General features: G+C 48.8%; 1 protein-coding gene and 1 non-coding gene across 3 annotated transcripts in view; one reads left to right on the top strand and one right to left on the bottom strand.

Moving 5' to 3' along the window:
- Window positions 1–5,124, bottom strand: part of LOC121272297 (misshapen-like kinase 1) — a 276,034-nt gene extending 270,910 nt beyond the window's left edge. For both annotated transcript variants that reach the window (XM_041178877.1, XM_041178876.1), the window contains exon 1: window positions 4,839–5,124. In XM_041178877.1, the coding sequence (XP_041034811.1) occupies window positions 4,839–4,895 (57 nt within the window). In that variant the 5' untranslated portion in view covers window positions 4,896–5,124. The remainder of the gene's footprint in view (window positions 1–4,838) is intronic.
- Window positions 5,125–9,223: 4,099 nt separating this feature from the next.
- Window positions 9,224–9,296, top strand: trnaq-cug. The gene has a single exon. It is a non-coding gene; the product is annotated as a tRNA-Gln (tRNA).
- Window positions 9,297–26,823: the final 17,527 nt, after the last annotated feature.

Raw genomic sequence — 26,823 nt, forward strand, 5'->3', positions numbered from 1 at the left:
GGGCGAGGGAGACAGACAGACAGAAAGAGGGCGAGGGAGACAGACAGACAGAGAGAGGGCGAGGGAGACAGACAGACAGAGAGAGGGCGAGGGAGACAGACAGACAGAGAGAGGGCGAGGGAGACAGACAGACAGAGAGAGGGCGAGGGAGACAGACAGACAGAGAGAGGGCGAGGGAGACAGACAGACAGAGAGAGGGCGAGGGAGACAGACAGACAGAGAGAGGGCGAGGGAGACAGACAGACAGAGAGAGGGCGAGGGAGACAGACAGACAGAGGGCGAGGGAGACAGACAGACAGAGGGCGAGGGAGACAGAAAGACAGAGAGAGGGCGAGGGAGACAGACAGAGAGAGGGCGAGGGAGACAGACAGACAGAGAGAGGGCGAGGGAGACAGACAGACAGAGAGAGGGCGAGGGAGACAGACAGACAGAGAGAGGGCGAGGGAGACAGACAGACAGAGAGAGGGCGAGGGAGACAGACAGACAGAGAGAGGGCGAGGGAGACAGACAGACAGAGAGAGGGAGACAGACAGAGAACAAGAGACAGAGCAAGAGAGAGAGACACAGACAGGGAGAGAGTCAGAGAGAGAAATCAGTATTGAATTTTTTGGCTTTTCAGGCACTAGGATTCTGTGCACTGGGAGTCTGGGCACTGGGATTTTGGAATCTGGGCACTGGGATTCTGTGCACTGGGAATCCGGACACTGAGATTTTGGGCAGTTGGAATCTGGGCACTGGGATTCTGTGCACTGGGAATCCGGACACTGAGATTTTGGGCAGTTGGAATCTGGGCACTGGGAATCCGGACACTGAGATTTTGGGCAGTTGGAATCTGGGCACTGGGATTCTGTGCACTGGGAATCCGGACACTGAGATTTTGGGCAGTTGGAATCTGGGCACTGGGATTCTGTGCACTGGGAATCCGGACACTGAGATTTTGAGCAGTTGGAATCTGGGCACTGGGTTTTCAGACATTAGGATTCTGGGCTCTGGGATTCTGGGCACAGGCTTTTTGGGCACTAGGATTCTGGGCACTGGGTTTTTGGGCATTAGGATTCTGGGCACAGGGTTTTCAGGCATTAGGATTCTGGACACTGGGATTCTGGGCACTGGGTTTTTGGGCATTAGGATTCTGGGCACTGGGTTTTTGGGCATTAGGATTCTGGGCATTGGGTTTTTGGGCATTAGGATTCTGGGCACTGGGTTTTCAGGCATTAGGAATCTGGTCACTGGGATTCTGGGCACAGGGTTTTCAGGCATTAGGATTCTGGGCACAGGGTTTTCAGGCATTAGGATTCTGGACACTGGGATTCTGGGCACAGGCTTTTTGGGCATTGGGTATTAGGATTCTGGGCACTGGGTTTTCAGGCATTAGGAATCTGGGCACTGGGATTCTGGGCACAGGGTTTTCAGGCATTGGGATTCTGAGCACTGGGTTTTCAGGCATTGGGATTCTGGGCACTGGGTTTTCAGGCATTGGGATTCTGGGCACTGGGTTTTCAGGCATTAGGATTCTGGGCACTGGGTTTTCAGGCATTAGGATTCTGGGCACTGGGATTCTGGGCACAGGGTTTTCAGGCATTAGGATTCTGGGCACTGGGTTTTCAGGCATTAGGAATCTGGGCACTGGGATTCTGGGCACAGGGTTTTCAGGCATTAGGATTCTGGGCACTGGGTTTTCAGGCATTAGGATTCTGGACACTGGGATTCTGGGCACAGGCTTTTTGGGCATTGGGTATTAGGATTCTGGGCACTGGGTTTTTGGGCACTGGGTTTTCAGGCATTAGGAATCTGGGCACTGGGATTCTGGGCACAGGGTTTTCAGGCATTGGGATTCTGAGCACTGGGTTTTCAGGCATTGGGATTCTGGGCACTGGGTTTTCAGGCATTGGGATTCTGGGCACTGGGTTTTCAGGCATTGGGATTCTGGGCACTGGGTTTTCAGGCATTGGGATTCTGGGCACTGGGTTTTCAGGCATTGGGATTCTGGGCACTGGGTTTTCAGGCATTAGGATTCTGGGCACTGGGTTTTCAGGCATTGGGATTCTGGGTACTGGGTTTTCAGGCATTAGGATTCTGGGCACTGGGTTTTCAGGCATTAGGATTCTGGGCACTGGGTTTTCAGGCATTGGGATTCTGGGCACTGGGTTTTCAGGCATTGGGATTCTGGGCACTGGGTTTTCAGGCATTGGGATTCTGGGCACTGGGTTTTCAGGCATTGGGATTCTGGGCACTGGGTTTTTGGGCATTAGGATTCTGGGCATTGGGTTTTTGGGCATTAGGATTCTGGGCACTGGGTTTTCAGGCATTAGGAATCTGGTCACTGGGATTCTGGGCACTGGGTTTTCAGGCATTAGGATTCTGGGCACAGGGTTTTCAGGCATTAGGATTCTGGACACTGGGATTCCGGGCACAGGCTTTTTGGGCATTAGGATTCTGGGCACTGGGTTTTTGGGCATTAGGATTCTGGGCAAAGGGTTTTTGGGCATTAGGATTCTGGGCACTGGGTTTTCAGGCATTAGGAATCTGGTCACTGGGATTCTGGGCACAGGGTTTTCAGGCATTAGGATTCTAGGCACTGGGTTTTCAGGCATTGGGATTCTGGGCACTGGGTTTTCAGGCATTAGGATTCTGGGCACTGGGTTTTCCGGCATTGGGATTCTGGGCACTGGGTTTTCAGGCATTGGGATTCTGGGCACTGGGTTTTCCGGCACTGGGATTCTGGGCACAGGGTTTTCGGGCACTGGGAATCTGGGCACAGGGTTTTCGGGCACTGGGAATCTGGGCACAGGGTTTTCGGGCACTGGGAATCTGGGCACAGGGTTTTCGGGCACTGGGAATCTGGGCACAGGGTTTTCGGGCACTGGGAATCTGGGCACAGGGTTTTCGGGCACTGGGAATCTGGGCTCAGGATTTTCAGGCATTAGGATTCAGGGCACTGGGTTTTCAGGCATTAGGATTCTGGGCACTGGGTTTTCAGGCATTGGGATTCTGAGCACTGGGTTTTCAGGCATTGGGATTCTGGGCACTGGGTTTTCAGGCATTGGGATTCTGGGCACTGGGTTTTCAGGCATTAGGATTCTGGGCACTGGGTTTTCAGGCATTGGGATTCTGGGCACTGGGTTTTCAGGCATTGGGATTCTGGGCACTGGGTTTTCAGGCATTAGGATTCTGGGCACTGGGTTTTCAGGCATTGGGATTCTGGGCACTGGGTTTTCAGGCATTGGGATTCTGGGCACTGGGTTTTCAGGCATTGGGATTCTGGGCACTGGGTTTTTGGGCATTAGGATTCTGGGCATTGGGTTTTTGGGCATTAGGATTCTGGGCACTGGGTTTTCAGGCATTAGGAATCTGGTCACTGGGATTCTGGGCACTGGGTTTTCAGGCATTAGGATTCTGGGCACAGGGTTTTCAGGCATTAGGATTCTGGACACTGGGATTCTGGGCACAGGCTTTTTGGGCATTAGGATTCTGGGCACTGGGTTTTTGGGCATTAGGATTCTGGGCATTAGGATTCTGGGCAAAGGGTTTTTGGGCATTAGGATTCTGGGCACTGGGTTTTCAGGCATTAGGAATCTGGTCACTGGGATTCTGGGCACAGGGTTTTCAGGCATTAGGACTCTGGGCACAGGGTTTTCAGGCATTAGGATTCTGGGCACTGGGTTTTCAGGCATTGGGATTCTGGGCACTGGGTTTTCAGGCATTGGGATTCTGGGCACTGGGTTTTCCGGCATTGGGATTCTGGTCACCGGGTTTTCAGGCATTGGGATTCTGGGCACCGGGTTTTCAGGCATTGGGATTCTGGGCACTGGGTTTTCCAGCACTGGGATTCTGGGCACAGGGTTTTCGGGCACTGGGAATCTGGGCACAGGGTTTTCAGGCACTGGGAATCTGGGCACAGGGTTTTCGGGCACTGGGAATCTGGGCACAGGGTTTTCGGGCATTAGGATTCTGGGCACTGGGTTTTCAGGCATTAGGATTCTGGGCACTGGGTTTTCAGGCATTAGGAATCATGGGCACTGGGTTTTCAGGCATTGGGATTCTGGGCACTGGGTTTTCAGGCATTGGGATTCTGGGCACTGGGTTTTCAGGCATTGGGATTCTGGGCACTGGGTTTTCAGGCATTGGGATTCTGAGCACTGGGTTTTCAGGCATTGGGATTCTGGGCACTGGGTTTTCAGGCATTGGGATTCTGGGCACTGGGTTTTCAGGCATTAGGATTCTGGGCACTGGGTTTTCAGGCATTAGGATTCTGGGCACTGGGTTTTCAGGCATTAGGATTCTGGGCACTGGGAATTCAGGCACTGGAGAACCTGGGCACTGGGAATCCTAGGCACTGAGGAACCCGGGCACTGGAGAACCTGGCACTAGGGAACCTGGGCACTGAGGAACCTGGGCACTGGGAATCCTAGGCACTGGGAATCCTAGGCACTGGGGAACCCGGGCACTGGAGAACCTGGGCACTGGGACTCTCAGGCACTGGGATTCTGGGCACTGGAGAACCTGGCACTAGGGAACCTGGGCACTGAGGAACCTGGGCACTGGGAATCCTAGGCACTGGGGAACCCGGGCACTGGAGAACCTGGCACTAGGGAACCTGGGCACTGAGGAACCTGGGCACTGGGAATCCTAGGCACTGGGGAACCCGGGCACTGGAGAACCTGGCACTAGGGAACCTGGGCACTGAGGAACCTGGGCACTGGGACTCTCAGGCACTGGGATTCTGGGCACTGGAGAACCCGGGCACTGGGGAACCTGGGCACTGGGTTTTCCTCGGGATGCTCACACTCACACACGGGGTTTCTTTCCTCTCAGAGCCGGAGCTGGGCTTTCCTTACCCGGAGAGCGGACAGGTCGATGTCGTCCAGGCTGCGGGCCGGCGGTTCACTCGCCATCTTCTCCAGGGGAAATCTCGGCTCAGGTAAAAGAACAGCAGCAACCCAATCCCGGGGCTGGCCCGCTCTCCCTCACCAAGGCCTCAGGCTGACTTCACAAATGGACGATCAGGGCAACCGCCTCCCGCTGCTCCGGAGCCGCGGCCGCTCCGTTTTCTCCTCCGCCTCCATTACCGGCTCCAGCCGACATCAATGGCTTCCCGTCCCCTTCCAGCCGGTAACCAGGAGCAACGCCGTCTCCCCACCCCCATCCCCCCAGCGCAGCGTGCACCGCCGCAACCCCGCCCCGCCTGGCTCTACGTCACTACGCTCCACTGTCGCGCACGCTCCTGCCCACCTGCCCCCTCGTGACCTCTCCGTGCCTGGCTCCGCCCTCTGCTCGTCCTGTCCGGCCTCCGACGCGCCTGCGCACCCTCCCACACCTAGCTTCGCCCACGTGAGCTTTCTGATTGGCCCGTCCCCTTTTCCAACAGACAGGCTGCTCACCTGCGCGCCTGCGCACGCCCTCCCCTCACCCAGCTTCCCCCATGTGACCACTTCGCCGTCTCGCTCCTCCCCCTTGTTCAACTGACTAACCGGCCTTCTGCGGACCTGCGCCCGCCCCTCCACCTAATATTTCGACACGTGACCTCTCCCTCGCTGGCTCCTCCCCTCTGTCTGACCACCTGTGCGCCTGCGCTTTCCCTGTGCAGCTTGACCCACGTGACTCACTGACAGACCCAGCCCCTTACGCGTCTGCGCACTACCCTCCACCTCTGTTTCCCCCCACGTGACCCCCACCTTCGCTGGCTCCTCCGCCTCCCACTGACGTCCCGCACGCCTGCGCACTCCATACCCAACCCCCCCCCTCCCCCCCAACCCCCCGCCAACCACCAGCTCCTGCGCCGTCCTCGCCGGAGCCGTGCGCATGCTCTCCCGCCAGAGCCGCGCGCCCTCTAGCGGTGGGGGAGACGAACTGCGGAACTCCCCGCTGTGAACTGTAGGGGGCAGTGTCGAGCGAACCCAACAGGGTGTTCCCAGGGAGTGGGTTGAAGTAAAGTGGCATTTAAAGGGATGCTGGATAAACACATGGTGGGGGTGGGGGTGGGGAGGGAAGAAACAACAGCAACCTGTATTTATATAGTGTCTTTAATATAACATTTCCCAAGGCCCTCCACAGTGGCATAAGAATAATAATTGACTTAACGAGAACATAATCAGCTATTTCTGACTCCGAGACACACGAAGTGAAATCAGGACGGGCGACCCAAAGCTCAGTCAAAGGGGTCGGTTAGAAGGAACGTCTTTAAAGGAGGAGCGAGAGGCAGAGAGGTTTAGGGAGGGAATTCCAGAGCTCGGGGGCCCCCCCCAGGTTGCTCAATGTAGCTCATTTATACTTGCTACAAGGTACAGAGACCTGCCCTCTGCAGACAAAAGGAACACGCCCAGGCATTGCACCTATTTTTGAATAAACAAAAGCACAGGGGTGGGGGGGGGGACAACAGCTCCCTGCTGCATTGGCCATGTCAACACCTTGACCAAAACCAATCAGTGCCAACTAGTCAGCAGCCCTTTTCTTGTGCGGTCTAAATTGTTGCTCCCTTTCAAATTTGGCATTCTTGCATCTGTCCCGGTGAGTGCAAAATGAAAAGCTTCAAGACCGTTGTCCCTCCTTTCAGCAACATCTTGTATTTAAGGCCCCGACGTTTGGATTCTCCCACATGTAGAAGCATTCCACCCGGCACAGCTCAAAGTCCGAACCAGGAGGAAGTTTTTGCCTTTATCACAGAAAAACAAACAACCATTGGATATCTGGGATCTAAATACAGCAAACACACAGTTGATCTGTCAACAGAGGGAAGATTAAAAAAGATATACAAAAATATACGAGAATCAAAAGGTTATAACTGCCAGGAAGGACTGAACTGGCTTGGAATCTTTTCTTGAAGAGAAGGCTGAGGAGTGACCTGATAGAGGCCTTCAAATTATATTGGTGTTCAACAGATAAGAGGTAGAGAAGATGGGCGGAATTTAATGAGGGCAGCACCACCAAAACAGGCAGCATCCCTGCCAACCCAACCTCCGGGACCCCGAGGGAATTAAGCCCCTAATTGGTAGCGGGAGCCCTGACACCGGGGCTCCCGGCTCCATGAGGGCGCAGCTAAATCCAGGACATCCAGCCTCCCCCTCCCCACCACCCTCGCACAATAAGGAGTAAATGCCACTCTCGAGGGCCATCGACCAATCAGAAGTCGGCAGCCCTCCATTACCCACAGCGCCACTGGCAGCGGTGGCTATTGCCGGTAATGCACTTGGGCCTTCACCAGGATCGTTCCTGGAGGACAGCAAGTGGAGGCAGGATAGTGAGTGCAGAGGGGTAGGGGGACGGTCACCAATGAGGTGAGGGGGAAGGGGGCATCAGAGGAAAGGACAGGGGGCTGACTGTCAGTGGGTCCCACGCCTCCCAATGCTGGGTCCCTCGATCAGGCACTTTAGACTCTAAAGACGGCAAGGGGTATGGGGGAGAGAGCAGGAGTGTGGCGTTGAGATTGAGGATCATCCATGAACATACTGAATGGCTCAAAGGGTCGAATGACCTATTCCTGCTTCTATGTTTCTGTGACAGTTCCCCCCACCCCTCCCCAATAGGCTTGTCAGTCTCCATGCACGGCGAGTCCACTGCCCACTGCTGGTTGAATACAAACAGTGGCAGGACGTGACCCTTAGGTGGGCATTATCCAAATCCAAAACTAGTGAACTTAAAAATAAGGTTGTCACTAATGAACCCAATGGGGAATTCAGGAGAAACCCCTTTACCCAGAGAGTGGGGAGAATGTGGAACTCGCTCCCACAGGGAGTGGTCGAGGTGAATAGTATCGATACCTTTAAGGGGGAAGCTGGATAAACACATGAGGGAGACAGGAATAGAAGGATAGGCTGATAGGTTGGAGAAAAGGGGTTGGCAATAAGAGCACTACAAATACAAACAGGAGTAGACCATTCGGCCCATCGAGCCTGCTTCACCATTCAATACGATCATGGCTGATCTTGGGCTTCAACTCCACTTTCCTGCCCACTCCCCATATCCCTCAATTCCCTGAAAGACCAAAAATCTGTCTGTCCCGGCCTTCAGTATATTCAGCAATGGAGCATCCACAATCCCTCTGGGGTAAAAACAATCCCAAAGATTCACAACCCCCTGAGTGAAGAAATTTCTTCCCATCTCGGTCCTAAATGATCGGCCCCCTTAACCTGAGACTGGGCGCCCCCCCCCCCCCCCCCCCCACCCCCTGTTTGTTCAAAATTCTCGGACCAGCGGGAAACAACCTCTCGGGGAGGGGGGTTTTCTGGGCATCGTCGTGGACAGAACGGGAAATTTCGGAGAAGCCGTGAAAAGTCAACGGCCCTCCAAATTTTTCGGTCCCGCCCGCCATCGATGACACACCCCACCCCGCACCCCAACACCCCCCCTCCCCCTGCTGGTGGGACCAGGAAATGCCGGCCTCAGTGTCTGCCCTGTCAAAACGCGTTTGTAAGGATGGGGGGGAAGGTCCATGTGCGGGAGTGTCTCCATCAACAGAGACCAAGCGGACTGATTAGGCAGTGGCTGTGCTGTAAGCGCTACGTGATTCAACGCCAGGTGTAAAAATGACATGGTGTCCGCTCTCAGAACCTGAACTTGTCTTTATTTTCGCAGGCCTCACACAAACCCAGCTCCCACATCATTTCTGCAGGGAAGGCGGAGTAGGCACGCATCATCTGCATTATGGTGGTGTCAAGCGCAAATGAGGCATTTGACGTGCTTTCGTTCAAAGGAAATCATGGGTCAACAAATTTTCATCTCCTAAGTAATGGGTTTTGAAGGGCAGCAGGTTAGGAGGGCTGGCTCTTGGCAGCTCTAATGCTGGACTCATAAAACTCACAACCAGCGGCACCCTGCCTGTAAGTATTTTAAAACAATCAGGATGTCAGCTGCCAGAAACAAAATCCAAAAAATATTAAAGGGAGCAGGAGAACAGGCAGGAAGTGAGATCAGAGCAATGATAGTTTGCATTTCTACAAGAACTTATAGTTGTACAGCAGTTCTAACCTGATAAAATATCTTCCTCATAGTTACATAGCAACGTTAGACAGGGGGCCACACAGGCAATATCAGGCCAGCTGATCAAAAACTTCGATCAAAGAGGTTGGTTTTAAGGGGCATTTTTTTTATTCACTCATGGGATGTGGGTGTCGCTGGCTGAGCCAGCATTTGTTGCCCATCCCTAATCGCCCTTCAGAAGGTGGCGGTGAGCTGCCTTGTTGAACCATTGCAGCCCCTGTCTTGTTGGTACACCCACTGCTGCTCTGGGTTCCATGGTGCAATGGTGAGCACTCTGGACTCTGAATCCAGCGGTCTGAGTTCAAATCTCAGTGAACCTTGCATTTAGGCACAAGTCAGGAGTGTGATGGAATACTCCCCACTTGCCTGGATGAGTGCAACTCCCACAACACTCAAGAAGCTTCACACCATCCAGGACAAAGCAGCCCCGCCTGATTGGCACCACATCCACAAACATTCACTCCCTCCACCACCGACGCACAGTAGCAGCAGTGTGTGTACCATCTACAAGATGCAAGGCTCCTTTGACAGCACCTCCCAAACCCATGACCACTACCATCTAGAAGGACAAGGGCAGCAGACACATGGGAACACCACCACCTGGAAGTTCCCCTCCAAGCCACTCACCATCCTGACTTGGAAATATATCACCGTTCCTTCACTGTCGCTGGGTCAAAATCCTGGAAATCCCTCCCTAACAGTGCTGTGGGTGTATCTACACCACAGGGACTGAAGGCAGCTCACCACCACCTTCTCAAGGGCAATTAGGGATGGGCAATAAACGCTGGCCCAGCCAGTGAAGCCTACATCCCGTGAAAGAATAAGATAAAAGTTAGGGAGAGAGTTCCAGGATTTTGAACCAGTGACAGTTCAGCCTGCTAACCGCTGAAGGAATGTGCCACTCGACTTTTGATTCTGGACTCTGGACTCATGTGAAACCATAACTCTTATTTTCATCATGGTCTTGCCCTGTACCCCTTTCTTTCCCTTATCCTTCTGTTATTGTATGAGTGCAAAAAGGGGCAGATGTTGCGAAACCTCTTTCCTGCACATTTGTGTGTGTAAAATAAACCAATCCTCTTATTTACCTTCTCTCAAGTTTGCTGTGGGGTTATTAATAGGTTAAGTGAGTGGGCAAAGATCTGGCAAATGGGGTCCAATTTGGGAAAATGTGAATATGTCCATTTTGGCAGGAAGAATGAAAGAGAAGCATATGATCTAAATGGTGAGAGATTGCAGAGCTCTGAAATCGCAAAAGGCCAGTGTGCAGGTACAGCGAGTAATTAGGATAATAGAATGTTATCTTTTATTGCGAGGGAAATTGAATACAAAGGTAGGGAGGTTATGCTTCAGTTGTACAGGGCACCAGTGAGACCACATTTGGAGTATTGTGTACAGTATTAGTCACCTTATTTAAGGAAGGATGTAAATGCATTGGAAGCAGTTCAGAGAAGGTTTACCAGACTAATACCAGGAATGGGTGGGTTGTCTTAGGAGGAAAGGCTGGTTGGGCTGGGCTTGTATCCACTGGAGTTTAGAAGAGTGAGAGGTGGCTTGATTGAAACCTTTAAGATCCTGAGGGGTCTCAACAGGGTGGATGTGGAAAGGATGTTTCCTCTTGTGGGAGAATCTAGAACTAGGGGGTCACTGTTTAAAAATAAGGGATCGCCCATTTAAAACAGAGATGAAGTGAAATTTTCTCACTCAGAGGGTGATGAGTCTTTGGAACTCTCTTCCTCAAAAGGCAGTGGAAGCAGAGCCTTTGAATATTTTTAAGGCAGAGGTGGATAGCTTCTTGTAAGCAAGGGGGTGATAGGTTATCGGGGGTAGGCGGAATGCAGATTTCAGGTTACTATCAGATCTATCATGGTCTTATTAAATGGTGGAGCAGGCTCGAGGGGCTGAATGGCCTACTCCTGCTCCTTGTTCCTATGTTCGTGTGTAACTCCAAAACTGAAGGGCTGGGGAAAGTATGCTGCCACTTATAAAGGGGGAATTCAAAAATCAAAAACACCTTTCTGTTTACGGACGGGTGGTGAGAGGAGAAATCAGAGCTGTTTAAATTAATACCCCTCTGGTCTGTAACAGTGTGGTTGGAGCTGCCCTCATCCAGGCAAGTAGGGTGTTATCCATCACACTCCTGACTTGTGCCTTGTAGATGGTGGACAGGCTTTGGGCAGTCAGGAGGTGGGTTACTTGTTGCACGATTCCTAGTCGCTGACCTGCTCTTGTAGCCACAGTATTTATATGGCTAGTCCAGTTCAGTTTCTGGTCAATGGTAACCCCCGGGATGTTGATAGTGGGGGATTCAGCGACGGTAATGCCATTGAATGTCAAGGGTTGGTGGTTAGATTTCCATCTTGTTGGAGATGGTCATTACCTGGCACTTGTGTGCCACTTGTCAGCCCAAGGCTGGATATTGTCCAGGTCTTGCTGCATTTGGATATGGACTGCTTCAGTATGTGAGGAGCCACAATTGGTGTTGGACATTGTGCAAACATCAGCGAACATCCCCACTTCTGACCTTATGATGGAAGGAAGGTCATTGATGAAGCAGCTGAATAGGTTTAGGCCTAGGAGGGTGAGGCATACATGTTTAGGGAGGGAATTCCAGAGCTGAGGGCCCAGGCAGCTGAAGGCACGGCTGCCAGTGGTGGAGCGATGGGAATCAGGGGGATGCTCGAGAGGCCGGAATTGGAGGAGTGCAGAGATCTCAGAGAGTTGTGCGGGCTGGAGGAGATTACAGAGATAGGGAGGGTGCAACAAGGCCACAGAATAATATGCAGATAAAGTTAACAATTTTAAAATGGAGGCACTGCTGGATTGAGTGTCAGTGCAGGTCAGTGATCATGGTGCTGATGGGTGAAATGGGCTTGGTGATCGGAGATGGGAGCAGAAACATGGATGACCTCATGTTTACAGAGGGTGCAAGTGAGAGGCTAGGAGGTAGAGCATTGGAATGGTCGAGTCAGGTGGCAGCAGAAGTCACATTGAAGGCTTCAACATTCAGATCTGAACAATATTTGTCAGTGAGGCGAGCAGAATTTCAGTTGTCATACTGAGAATTCACAGCGCTCTGCTCGAGCCACATCTTCAGTCCTGTGGCTATTCATGGTCGACAAGGCACTGAGGGAACATTCTAGAAATGCTGATTCCTTTCGTATCAGAGGAAAAGTTAGAAAAACCTCCAGATTCTAGGGTAATTGGTTGAATTTGATGGAGAGGAGCAGTATCCCAGGAAAACCTCTCAGCATTGTCCAATTACATCCACATTACAAATGGGGTCATAAAAAACCCCCAGTGTCATGTTTGACCCCGAGTTGAGCTCCTGACCTCATATCCGTGCCATCACTGAGACCACCCATTTCCCCCTCTGTAACATCGCCCGACTCCATCCCAGTCACAGCTCATCCGCTGTGGAAACCCTCATTCCTGCCTTTGTTACCTCCAGACTTGACTATTCCAACACACTCCTGGCTGGCCTCCCACATTCTACCCTCCATAAACTTGAGGTCATCCAAAACTCTGCTGCCCGTGTCCAAACTCACACCGAGTCCCATTCCCCTATCATCCCCTGTGCTCGCTGACCCCACACTGGCTCCCGGTCAAGCAATATCTTGATTTTAAAATTCTCATCCTTGTGTTCAAATCCCTCCAGGTCCTCACCACCACTCCCTATCTCTGTAATCTCCCCCAGCTCCACAACCCTCTGGGATCTCTGCGCTCCTCCAATTCCAGCCTCTTGAACATCCCCCGATTCCCATCGCTCCACAATTGGCGGCCATGCCTTCAGCTGCCTGGGGCCCTAAGATCCCTCCCTAAACTTCGCCGCCTCTCTGTCCTCCTTTAAGAAGCTCCTTAAAACCGAACTCTGGTCCTCTGCCCTAATATCTCCCCGGTGTCAAATTGTGTTTGGTAACACTCTGGTAGAGCCATTAAAGGCACCATGTCCACGCAAGTTGATTTATCCTGGGTTACCCGGGAGTTGGGGGGAGGGGCTGGAGAGCCTCACATCAAGAGGTGCTCTATTTTTCTAGTTCGATATAACAGAGGAAGTTCTGGGCAGGTCCTGATGCACCTCTCCCTGCTGCCACTTTGACTGTCAAGGTCTTCGGTCTCAGGAGGAACCAGGGGTGGGGTTGGGGAGGCACCGCATTGATATGAAACTGTCAGCGGCCTGCAACATAGTCATGGTCCCCGTGCAATTTTAATTGCCAAGCCTGGAAGAGACCCAGAAACCTACACATTTTCAGTTTACTTCATGGGTTCCTTGCGGGGCCCTTGGCCTCAGTGTTCTCACAGGAACCAAGTTAGGGCTTCAACTGCCCACTGTATCGATTAACACCGATGGAGTTTGTTTTCTCATTTATTCTTTCATGGGATGAGAGCATCACTAGGAAGGCCAGCACTTGTTGCCCATCCCTAATTACCCCTGAGCGGCTTGCTAGGCCATTTCAGAGGGCAGTTAAGAGTCGGCATCAATGCTGTGGGTCTGGAGTCACACGTAGGCCAGGCCAGTGTTATGACTGGTCCCCGGGTGAGGTCCCCGGGCTTGTTAACTTCCCGAATGAGACCCCGATTTTGTTAGGCTCCCGGGCAAGGAGGAATGAGCTGGCTCCCCTTCTTTATTCAACCCCCTCGGTTGGTCGCAACAAGCTAATTTAAAAGGATCCCTTCTCCCATGGGTACATTTTCCCAGTTCAAATGTATTCATCTTTTAGAAGGAGCCAATTTAACCAGGCTTAACCAATTTAACCAATTTAACCAGGCTTTCTTGAGTCAAAGAAAGAGTAAGTTTGTTAGTTACTAAAACCCGAGAAAAAATAATAAAAACACAACACATATACACACAGATCAGAAATGAGAACTTAACTGTCCAAATAAAAGCTTTAAAAATATACAAATCAGTCTTTGGCTTGTCCGTGAGGCACAGATGGCAGCACGTTGCTACCATTAAGTTGAATGGTTCCAGTAGAGCTAATTTTGCCAGTTTAGCAGTTAGTTTGGAGACACATGGTTCTGCAGGATGGCTTCTGGTGAACTTACCCCCAGCAACAGAGAGAGAGAGAGAGAGACTTTGTCTGTAACTACAGGCTGACTAGTTAATCTTCTTGCGCTGTCACTCTCACAGCATAGCAGCACACACTGCATTGCTCTGCAGCTAGCTTTTTAACCTTTTTTTCCCCCTGTATATTCCAGAAGAAATAGTCGTTTTGCATTAATCTCAGAACTATTTACGCATTCTGAGATATAAATCAACAGGAGATGCATTTTTGGGTGTCTGCTGAGTCATGGTAATCAGTCTTTTGTCTCCACACCACAGAAGATTAAATTCAGTCTCTTGCATCTTTCCTATCTCCCTTTCAAGTGTCTCTGCTTGAAGGAGGCCATGACACCTTTTCAGGTGCCACATTCCATGTTCTCTCAGGACAGGTCCGTCAGTATAATCCACACAAGAACTTTCCAGAATGTGATCACTTTACATTATCAACCACCTTCTGCTCAGTGTCCTTGTTTGTAATTCTTTAAAAACACACATGTCTTCCTTAAAAAGTTCAATATGTCTGTAAGTAATTTGTGGCTGTAATCAGCTTTTACCTGACACCAGGTAAGGATGGCAGATTTCCTTCCCTAAAGGGCATTGGTGAGCCTGGTGAGATTTTACAGTGATCAATGATGGTTCTCATGGCCAACATTACTAAGCAACTTTATATTCCAGGTTAAATGAACTGAACTTAAATTCTACTAACTGCTATGGTGGGATTTGAACCCATGTCCCCAGAGCCTGGGCCTCTGGATTACTACTTCAGTGACATTATCACTACTCCACCACCTTCCTGAAAGCCATCTATTCACTTGGTAGCACAGAACTTGAGTATTGCTGAAAAAAAGAGACATGCTGTCAGCTTGCACTCATCAGAACAGGTTCGCAAGAATACCAAATCTCAGAGAGAACAACAATTTATACTGCATGAAAAGAGGGTGCTGATTGGTTGGCATGTTGACTCTGATTGGCTGAGGCATTGCCAAGGAGAATGCACAAGGGAACTACCGTCCCCTCCATAATTTTGTTTAATTCAAAGAAGACACAATGCCTGGACATGTTCCTTTTGCTTGCAGAGGTCAGGTCCCTGCCTATGAACATAGGGAGCTTCTTGCAAGCTAAGTGAGCCAATTGCTTCATCTGTTTGCAGTAAGCAAAGCATGGACCATACTCAACCAGCCTGTGCTTGCAAAACTCAGAACACAATGTCCAATGTTAGATGTGATTCCACGATTGAACAGCACTTGTTGAACAATCCTTAGTGTGCTAAGAATTACACAGACAGCCAATTTAAGATCATCAGTCAGACTTTCAGTGTGGATCACTTTGTCATCGCAATATGACCCCAATATGCTACATGCTGAGCCACAGCTGGCAGCGTGGGGGGTGGGGTGGGAGAGAGGCATTCATTGGAGAGCTCTTAAAAAGAGCTGGCACAGACACGATGAGCCAAATGGCCTCCCCTGTGCTGTATGATTCATTCCTGAAGCATAGCTCAATCAACCCTCTTCTGTGTTAGCTAGTTCACATCCCATGACATTGCTCACAATAAATAGGGTAATAGAGTTCATGTATTAAAGCAAATGAAATCAGCCAGTTGGAGTTGAAATGTAGATCAACCAGGATCTAATTGAATGGTGGATTAGGATCCAGTAGTAGACTTTATATATTCTTTCATGGGATGTGCACAAGGCAAGCATTTGTTGCCCATACCTAATTGCCCTTGAACTGAGTGGCTTGCTAGGTCATTTCAGAGGCCATTCCTGTGGATCTGGAGTCATATGTAAATCAGATGGTAGATTTCCTTCCCTCAATAGATTTTTATGACAATCAATAAGAGTTTCATAGTCACCATTACTGAGACTAGATTTATATTCCAGATTAATTAACTGAATTGATACTCCACTAGCTACTATAGTGGGACTTGAACCCATATCCCTAGTAGTATTAGCCTAAATCCCCAGGTTACTAACCCAACAACATTACCACTACACCACTGTCTACTGGTAGAATAGGCAAAGATGCCCTGCTTTATATGGACCAGAGTTTTCTATGTTGTGGACAGATAGGGAGGGAATTAACCCCCAAATGTGGGTGGGCTTTAGTGGGGCGGGCTGTAAAAATTATAAAATTCCCAAATTCAGACACAAAGCACTTCACACTGGGTCCCCCCTAAAGGAGGGAACAGGGGAGTGGGACAAGTGGCCCCACTCCCAATAGGTTGGTTGGTTCATTACGGATTAGAAGGAGGTTGAATGCCTCACATTTTACCTGCCTCCCAGGTTTGACCCTGGTTGGCCGGGTTTCCCGGGTCTTGGGACATCTAGCAGCTGAAGAGAGGCAAGGACAGCTTTGTGAAAGAGGCACATGTTTTTACAGAATTACTTGAAGGTGGCAGGACAGGTGGACAAAGTGATCAAGAAAGCATATGGGATGCTTTCCTTTATTGGGTGAGGTATAGAATACAAAAGCAGGGATGTAACACTGGAATTGTACAAAATGCTGGTTAGACCACGGCTGGAATTTTGTGTATAGTTCTGGCCACCACATTACAGGAAGGACATAACTGCTCTGGATACAGTACAGAGGAGATTTACAAGAATGTTGCCAGGGCTTGAAAATTGCAGCTATGAGGAGAGATTGGATAGGCTAGGGTTGTTTTCCTTAGAACAGAGGAGGCTGAGGGATGAACTGACTGAGGAGTACAAAATGATGAGGGGCCTAGATAGGGTAGACAGGGAAAACTTGTTTCCCCTGGCTGAGAGGTCACTTACCAGGGGGCATAAATTTAAGGTGATTGATAGAAGGATTAGAGGAGACATAGAACCATAGAAAAGTTACAGCACAGAAGGAGGCCATTCTGCCCATCTTGTCCATGCCAGCCCAAGGACACCCAGATGCCCTTTCTAATCCCACTTTCCTGCACCGAGTCCATAGCTCTGCAGCTTACAGCACTTAAGCTGCAGATCCAGGTACTTTTTAAAAGAGTTTAGAGTTTCTACCTCTACCACCAACTTGGGCAGCGAATTCCAGACACCCACTACCCTCTGCGTAGAAAAGTTCTTCCTCATGTACCCCCTACACCTTCTGCCACTTATCTTGAATCTATGTCCCCTGGTTCTAGAATTCTCCATCAAGGGAAACAATTTTATCTTGTCCACTCTATCTATTCCCCTCATATTTTTGTACACCTCAATCAAGTCACCTCTCAGCCTTCTTTGTTCTAAGGAAAATAACCCCAACCTATCCAATCTCTCCTCATAGCTACACTTTTCTAACCCTGGTAACATTCTTGTAAACCTCTTCTGCACTCTCTCCAAAGCTATTACATCCTTCCTGTAATGTGGTGACCAGAACTGCACACTATTCTCCAGTTGTGGCCTCACCAGTGTTTTATACAATTCCAACATTATATCCTTACTTTTATATTCTATACCTCTGCCAATGAAGAAGAGCATTCCATATGCCTTCTTTACAACCTTGTCTACTTGAACTGCTGCTTTCAGGGACCTGTGTACTTGTACGCCAAGATCTCTCACTTCATCTACCCCTCTTAGTATATTCCTATTTATTGTGTAATCGCTGTAACTGTTTGACCTCCCTAAATGTATGACCTCACACTTCTCTATGTTAAAATCCATCTGCCACTTTACCGCCCACTCCACCAAGCCATCTATATCATTTTGGAGATTATGGCTATCCTCTACACTATCCACTACTGGGCCAATCTTTGTCTCATCTGCAAATTTCCCAATCATGCCACCCACGTTCACGTTCAAATCGTTAATATATAACACAAAGAGCAAGGGTCCCAACATCGAGCGCTGTGGAACACCACTTGAGACAACTTTCCATTCGCAAAGGGCATCCATCGACCATTACCCTTTGTTTCCTGTTACAAAGCCAACCTTTTATCCAGTTTGCCACATTACCCTGAATCCCATGGGCTTTTACTTTCCTGACCAATCTGCCATGTGGGACCTTGTCAAATGCCTTGCTAAAATCCATGTACACAACATCCACTGCACTACCTTCATCAACCCTTCTTGTCACTTCCTCAAAGAATTCAATCAAATTTGTGAGGCAAGACCTTCCTTTAACAAATCCATGCTGACCGTCCCTGACTAGTCCATGCCTTTCCACATGACAGTTAATCCTGTCACTCAGGATTGATTCTACTAATTTGCTCACCACCGATGTAAGACTAACTGGCCTATAATTGTTTGGCATTTCCTTTGATCCCTTTTTAAACAATGCAACTATGTTTGCATTTCTCCAGTCCTCCAGTACCTCCCCTGTATCTAGTGAAGATTGGAAAATCATCCTCAGAGCATCTGCTATCTCCTCCCTGACTTCCTTCAGAAGCCTTGGAAACAATCAACCCGCTGACAAGGGTGGTGCTGTTGTTGTCTGGCGCACTGACCTCTACCTCGCGGAGGCTGAGCGTCAACTCGCAGACGCTTCCTCCTACCTCTCCCTGGACAATGACCCCACCACTGAACATCAAGCCATTGTTTCCAGGACTGTCACTGACCTCATCTCCTCTGGGGATCTTCCTCCCACAGCTTCCAACCTGATAGTCGCCCAACCTCGGACGGCCCGCTTCTGCCTCCTACCCAAAATCCACAAACAGAACTTTCCAGGTAGACCGATCGTGTCAGCTTGCTCCTGCCCCACAGATCTCATCTCTCATTATGTTGACTCCCTTCTCTCTCCCCTTGTCCAGTCCCTTCCCACCTACATCCGTGATTCCTCTGACACCTTACGTCACATCAACAATTTCCAGTTCCCTGGCCCCAACCGCTTCCTTTTCACCATGGACGTCCAATCCCTCTACACCTCCATCCCCCACCAGGATGGTCTGAGGGCCCTTAGCTTCTTCCTTGAACAGAGGCCCGAACAATCCCTATCCACCACTACTCTCCTCCGTCTGGCTGAACTTGTTCTCATGCTGAACAATTTCTCCTTCAACTCCTCTCACTTCCTCCAAATAAAAGGTGTGGCTATGGGTACCCGCATGGGCCCCAGCTATGCCTGTCTCTTTATGGGGTATGCGGAACATTCCTTGTTCCAGTCCTACTCCGGCCCCCTTCCACGACTCTTTCTCCGGTACATCGATGATTACTTCTGTGCTGCTTCGTGCTCTCGTCGGGACTTGGAAAAATTTATTAATTTTGCTTCCAATCTCCACCCCTCCATCATTTTCACGTGGTCCATCTCTGACACTTCCTTTCCCTTCCTTGACCTCGCTGTCTCAATCTCTGGTGATAGACTGTCCACCAATATCCATTACAAGCCTACCGACTCCCACAGCTACCTCGACTACAGCTCCTCACACCCCGCTTCCTGTAAGGACTCCATCCCATTCTCTCAGATCTTTCGCCTCCGTTGCATCTGTTCCGATGATGCTACCTTCAAAAACAGTTCCTCTGACATGTCCTCCTTCTTCCATAACCGAGGTTTTCCACCCACGGTCGTTGACAGGGCCCTCAACCGTGTCCGGCCCATCTCCCGCGCATCCGCCCTCACGCCTTCTCCTCCTTCCCAGAAACATGATAGGGTCCCCCTTGTCCTCACTTATCATCCCACCAGCCTCCGCATTCAAAGGATCATCCTCCGCCATTTCTGCCAACTCCAGCATGATGCCACCACCAAACACATCTTCCCTTCACCCCCACTGTCGGCATTCCGTAGGGATCGTTCCCTCCGGGACACCCTGGTCCACTCCTCCATCACCCCCTACTCCCCAACCCCCACCTATGGCACCAACCCATGCCCACGCTAAAGATGTAACACCTGCCCCTTTACTTCCTCTCTCCTCACCGTCCAAGGACCCAAACACTCCTTTCAAGTGAAGCAACTTTTCACTTGCATTTCCCCCAACTTAGTCTACTGCATTCGTTGCTCCCAATGTGGTCTCCTCTACATTGGAGAGACCAAACGTAAACTGGGCGACCGCTTTGCAGAACATCTGTGGTCTGTCCTCAAGAATGACCCAAACCTCCCTGTCACTTGCCATTTCAACACTCTACCCTGCTCTCTTGCCCACATGTCTGTCCTTGGCTTGCTGCATTGTTCCAGTGAAGCCCAACGCAAACTGGAGGAACAACACCTCATCTTCCGACAAGGCACTTTACAGCCTTCCGGACTGAATATTGAATTCAACAACTTTAGGTCTTGACCTCCCTCCTCCATCCCCACCCCCCTTTTGTTTCTTCCCCCTTCCTTTTGTTTTTTTCCAATAAATTATACAGATTTTTCTTTTTCCCTCCTCCTATTTCCATTATTTTTAAATCTTTTATGCTCCCCCCACCCCCACTAGAGCTACCATCCATTCTTAATTAGCACATTCATTTAGATAATATCACCAACTTCGACACCTATGTGTTCTTTAGTTCTGCCGTCTGTGACATCTTTTGATGATCTGCTTCTATCACTGCTTTTGCCTACAACCACACCACCCCCCTCCACTTCTCTCCCTCTCCCCCCACCCAAACCCCCCCCCCCACCTTAAACCAGCTTATATTTCAACCCTTCCTGGGATTCACCTAGTTCTGTCGAAGGGTCATGAGGACTCGAAACGTCAACTCTTTTCTTCTCCGCCGATGCTGCCAGACCTGCTGAGTTTTTCCAGGTAATTCTGTTTTTATTTTGGAAACAATCCATCTGGCCGTGGTGATTTATCAACTTTCAAGGATTTCAACCCTTCGAGTACTTCCTCTCTCTTTATGACTATCCCGTCCAATATCTCGCAGTGTTCCTCCTGGACTACTATATCTACATCCTCCCTTTCCTTTGTAAACACGGAGACAAAATATTCATTCAAAACCCTTCCCACAGCCTCTGCATCTACACAGAAGTTTCCATCTTCATTTCTGATAGGTCTCACTTTTTCCTTAACTAACCTTTTAACATTAATGTATTGGTAAAACATCTTTGGGTTATCTTTTACTTTACTTGCTAATCTTTTTTCATGCCCTCTCTTTGATTTCCTTATTTCCTTTTTTACTTCGATCCTGCACTTCCTATATTCGTCTAGGCTATCTGCAGTGCTTAGTTCTTTGTGCCTATCGTACGCTTTCTTTTTCTGTTTGATCTTCCCCTGTATTCCTCTAGACAACCAGGAGGGTCTAGATTTGGCAGTACCACTCTTATTTTTGTAGGGGACATGTCTGCTTTGTACAATTAAGATCTCGCCTTTTAGTGTTTCCCACTGGTTTTCCACTGTTTTATCCTCCAGCAGTGCTGTCCAGACCACCTCAGCCAAGTCCCTTCTCATTTCTGTAAAATTTGCCTTCCCCCAGTTTAAGACTTTTACTCCTGCCTTATCTCTGTCCTACTCCAGGTAATGCTAAATCTAACTGAATTGTGATCACTGTCCCCGATATGCTCGCCAACTGTCACTTCACACACTTGCCCTTCTTGTTCCCCAAGACTAGGTCTAGAATTGCATCTCCTCTCATTGGGTTTGTCACTAATTGGTTGAAAACATTTTCCTGGACATACTGCATGAATTTTTCTCCCTCAGTGCCCCTTATATTGTTTGAATCCCAGTTAATATTAGGATAGTTGAAGTCTCCTACTATTATTGCTGTCTTGTTCTTACAAGCAGAAATTTGCCAACATATTTGTTCTTCTATCTCCCTTTCACTATTTGGGGTGTCTATAGTATACTCCCAGTAGTGTGACTGCCCCTTTTTTATTTCTAAGCTCAATCCATAAAGCCTCATTTGTTGACCCGTTCAGTATATCATCCCTTCTCACAACTGGAATTGATTCTTTAACCATTAGTGCTACCCCCCTCCTTTTTTATCTCCTACTCTATCATGTCTGAAGACTCTATAACCAGGGATATTAAGCTGCCAGTTTTGTCCCTCCTTTAGCCAGGTCTCCGTTATAGCAATGACATCCTGCTGCCATGTGTCTACCTGTGCCCTTAACTCATCTACCTTGTTTGTAATACTCCTTGCATTGAAGTATAAACAGTTTAACCCCGTCAATTTCCCTTGCTGGACACTGTAAACTTTGCTTCTCCTGTAATTCCATGTCTATCACAATGTCTCTAGCTAATGTTCTACCTCCATTTTTCTGATCTGAATCTGACCTATCTGATCCTACTCCTGGGATCCCATCCCCCTGCCACACTAGTTTAAATACTCCCCAACAGAACTAGCAAAAGCCCCCGCAAGGACACTGGTCCCAGCTCTGCCTGGGTGCAGCTCCGTCCGGTTTGTACAGGTCCCACCAGCTCAGAACCAGTCCCAGTGCCTCAAGAGTCTGAATCCCTCCCGGCCACAACATCTCTCCAGCCACATGTTCATTTGGTCTATCCTCTTATTCCTGCTCTCGCTAGCACGTGGAACTGGGAGTAATCCTGAGATTACTACATTTGAGGTCCTGCATTTTATCTCCTAATTTCCTTTACTGAGCTTGCAGGTCCTCATCCCTTAGTTTAGCTATGTTGTTGGTACCAATGTGTACCACGACGACTGGCTGTTTACCTTCCCTCCCCAGAATGTCCTGCAGCTGCTCCGTGACATCCTGGACCCTGGCACCAGGGAGGCAACATACCATCCTTGATCCACATTTGCAGCCACAGAAGCGCCTGTCTGTGCCCCTAACTATTGAATCCCCTCTCACTATAGTCCTGTCACTTGTTTTCCTCCCGCCCCTCTGAGCAGCAGAGCCACCCATGGTGCTGTGAACTTGGCTGTAGTTGCTTTCCCCTGAGAGGCCATCACCCCAAAAGTATCCAAAGCGCTATATCTGTTAGAGGGGGATGACCACAGGGGACTTGTGCACTACCTTCCTGAGTCTTTTACTGTTCCTGATGGTCACCCATTACCTTTCTGCCTGTGTAATCTTCACCAGTGTGTGACCACCTCGCTAAACGTGCTATCCATAACTTGCTGAGCATCACGGATGCTCCACAATGAGTCCACCCGCAGCACCAGCTCCGCAACCTGGTTAGCTAGAAGCTGCATTTGGACACACCTTCCGCACACATGGTCACCAGGGATGCTGGAAGCATCCCTCATTTCCCACATCCTGCAGGAGGAGCATACCACGGGTCTGAGTTCTCCTGCGAGGACGTCCCTCTTGATTAAGCTAGTCACTCCCTTAAAAATATGCTAGCCCGGGGCCTTATTTATGTTAGCTAGGAATCTTGTTTCTTGACTAATTATACTTGTACAGTGCTACTCTAAACTCTTTTTTAGCACCTACCTCAGAATTAAGCAATGAATTACTCTAATAGATTGGAAAAAAAAAACTGACCAGGATTTACTCACCAATCAGCTGCTTTTTAAAAAAATCCACTTTCAGAAGAGTGTCCATCACAGGTCTGGTGCACTCCTGAAGACACTGCCTCTCCCCCTCTCTCTCTTTTGTTTTGGTTTGAGGAGGAGGGAGGGATGGAAACACTACAGCAATGTAATGTTTGGGGCTATTCCGTTCTTTGACAGTGGGTCCTCCTCGATCCCCTTCTGAGTTGTGTTGACTGCGCTGATTTCATCTAGAATGCTTCTCAGTCACTGCTCACTACCGCCCTCTGTTGGATCATGAGGAAGAACATTTTCACCCAGTGGTGGGTGTTTGGAATTCACTGCCGAAGTTGGTGGTTGAGGCAGAAACCCTAAACCTATTTAAAAGGTACCAGGATCTACACCTGAAGTGCTGTAACCTGCAAGGCTATGGACCAGGCATTGGAAAGGGGGATTAAAATGAGCAGCTAGTTTCTTTTTCACAGTGCAGGCATGATGGGCTGAATAGCCTCTTTCTGCACCATAATTTTTCTGTGGATCTATGCTTGTGGGCTGAGAGACACAGGAGCTCTCCTGGTTCCCTAAAACAAACCTGCTGGGGGATTGCAGGATCTGACTGCTCCTACCAAGACTCCCCCCCTCTTGTGTTAGCAAAATCCCAAGATAGTGAAAATCAGTTCCATGGTCATGGTTCATTACATAGTAATAAGGCTGAATGATCAACTTTAACACAGCAAACCATCCCAAGGCACTTGACAACGGAGGTGATTAGAGCTCAAACTGGGAAAAGGCTCTGAGATGAGCAGACGCATGGCTGAAATGGTAGATCTCAACATTGTGAAGGTTGGGAGAGATGTAGCAGGACAGTGGGGTTCAAGGAGAGAGTTCCTGAGTGCAGGATGGAGTTGGGGGTCATATCTCAGAGTCCTCAGACCTTAGGGGTGGAGTGGAGTGAGACAGCAAGTGACTTATCAACACAATGAAGGTTTTAAGATGGGGAATGTGAAAGTAGCGGGACAGGGTGTAAACAGGAGAGAGGGCTGAATGGAACCTGGTGTGGTATAGAACATAGGTGGCAGGGCTGAGGTGGCTGAGAATCTCAGTGCTATACTGTAATAAACTATCAATGCTGGGCTAGTTTCTTGTAAGAAACAGTAAACTTTTTTCACAGAGTCCTGGTGAGGCTACATGCTTGTTCCAAGGCCAAGGCTAAAAAGCTCCGCCCCTAAGATTCCCTGCCCTTAGGGCTGATTCGTCTGTATAGTCACATTTTTAAAAATATTCGTTCATGGGATGCGGGTGTTGCTGGCACTTATTACCCATACCTAGTTGCCCTAGTTTAGAGGACATTTTTAAGAGTCAATCACATGATCCGATAACAGTAATAAATGGCTTAACTTACAATTACTACATTCCTCCCCCTTTAATTTTGTTTTACCCTCTTATTTACAAAAACATCTTAACCTATATTAGATATAATTATATACAGTTCATGCCATTCTAAATTTACTGTTAATGGGTTTTCCAATTCGGGTAGAGCGAAGCAAATCTAAAAGTGGATGTTCTTCTATTGGATCAGCTTGCACAGGAACTGCAGCTTCAGGGACATCTTCAGACAATGGCAGTTCAGAATTATTTACTTCAACAGAGACATCAAGTGTGTCTGTCTATTCTTTGTTGATCTGGCACCTCAGGGGTCGAAGTTTCAATTTCGATTTCAGGCGGAGTAATTGGTTGTTGGAGGGTTTCTCGGTGTCTGAGTTGATCCATGTGTTTTGTAACAATCCTGTTGTCCACTTTGACTTGATAAGGCAAAGACCCTGTCTCAGAGATGATTGTACCGGGGACTCATCTCGGTCCAGTTGCAAACTTTCATACAAAAACTGTCTCTCCTACAGTAAACTCTCGATCTTTACTGCGAACATCGTGAGTCACTTTCTGACTCCCCTGGTTTCTCTCCACCTTCCCCTCTAAATTAGGGAACACTAAACTCAACCTTGTACAAAGTTGGCGCTTCATTAACAATTCTAAAGGTGTTAAACCAGTGGCCGCATGAGGAATCTTGAAGTTCGTGTTTCTAACTTTCCCTCTGTTAGTTCCTCCATGCCTGTTTTAAAGGTTTGAACTGCTCTTCCTGCTAGCCCATTGGACGATGGATGATACGGTGCTGTTCTGATATATTTAATCCCATTTATGTTTTCGTATCTTTGGAATTCAGTGCTCCATTGGGTGATCTCACTTCAAACAGGTCCATTCATTTGGAATGTGCATCGTTAATCACCAGAAACATGCTACCTAGAAATGGGTCTACATAGTCTACATGTGTTCTAACCCAGAGTCGACCAGGCCACTCCCACGGATGCAGTGGATCTGAAATGGGCAACTTCTGCTGTTGCTGACACAGGAGACAGTGTTTCACCATTTTTTCTATATCATTGTCCATACCTGGGCACCAGATGTAACTCTGTGCGAACATCTCCTTTTTTGAAACGCCAGGATGCGCCTATGAAGTTCTTCCAATAATGGCTCTCTTCCCTGCACGGGGATAGTGACTCTTGCTCCTCATAACAAGATAGCATCTCGACAACTCAGTTTGGATGCACGTACAAGAAATGGTTTTAATTCTTCAGGATTTTGTGCATTTAATCACCCTTGTAATACTTGTTCATGGATTCTTGCTAAAATCAGGTCCTGTCTTGTCCAGTTCTTTTTCTGTCTCATGCTGATGAGGAGTCCAAGAAACTCAACACATGTACTACCCCTTGACGTAGTGTGTAATACTATCGGGCAAAGGAAGATGACTGAGGGTATCTGCATTTGTTATATACCCACCTGGATGGTGGATAAAAGTGTACTCGTATTCCAACAAAATTAAATCCCTCCTTTGAATTCGAGCAGAGGCTATCAGTGGGATTGCCTTATCTTCACTGAACAATCCGAACAGTGGTTTGTGATCTGTCGTCATGGTGAAGAGTCAACCGTGTAAATATTGATGCAACTTCTTTACTCCAAACACAATAGGTAAGCCCCTTTTTCAGTTTGTGAGTAACCTTTCTCAGCGGCAGAAAGGGTTCTAGATACCTATCTTATTGGTCTTTCAGATCCATCCTCCATCTGTTCTGACAGTACTGCTCCTGCTCCGTAGGGAGATGCATCACAAGTGAGTATCAATTCCTTAGTCAGTCATAGTGCACTAGCAGACACGATAAGTGTAAAAGCTTCTTGGCTCTTGTGAAGCCTTCCTCTTGCTGTGTCTTCCAGGACCATCTGTGGTTCTTCTTCAATAATAAGCATAAAGGGGCTAACACTGTAGATAGAGTAGGCAAGAATTGACTGTAACAGTTACCATGTCAAAAAAGATGTGAGCTCCATGACGTTGGTAGGAGAGGGCATTCCCTCGATTGCCCAGACTTTTTTCTCTTTTTTCCCTTGGGCATCCACTTGTTGACCCAGATACATAACTTCCTTTGTTTGAAAAGTGTACTTTCCTTTTTTTAAATGAACACCAGCCTCTAAAATTCTCTTCAGAATCCCTTCCAG

The sequence above is a fragment of the Carcharodon carcharias genome, chromosome 33 (genome assembly GCF_017639515.1).
Source record: "Carcharodon carcharias isolate sCarCar2 chromosome 33, sCarCar2.pri, whole genome shotgun sequence".
Taxonomy (NCBI): domain Eukaryota; kingdom Metazoa; phylum Chordata; class Chondrichthyes; order Lamniformes; family Lamnidae; genus Carcharodon; species Carcharodon carcharias.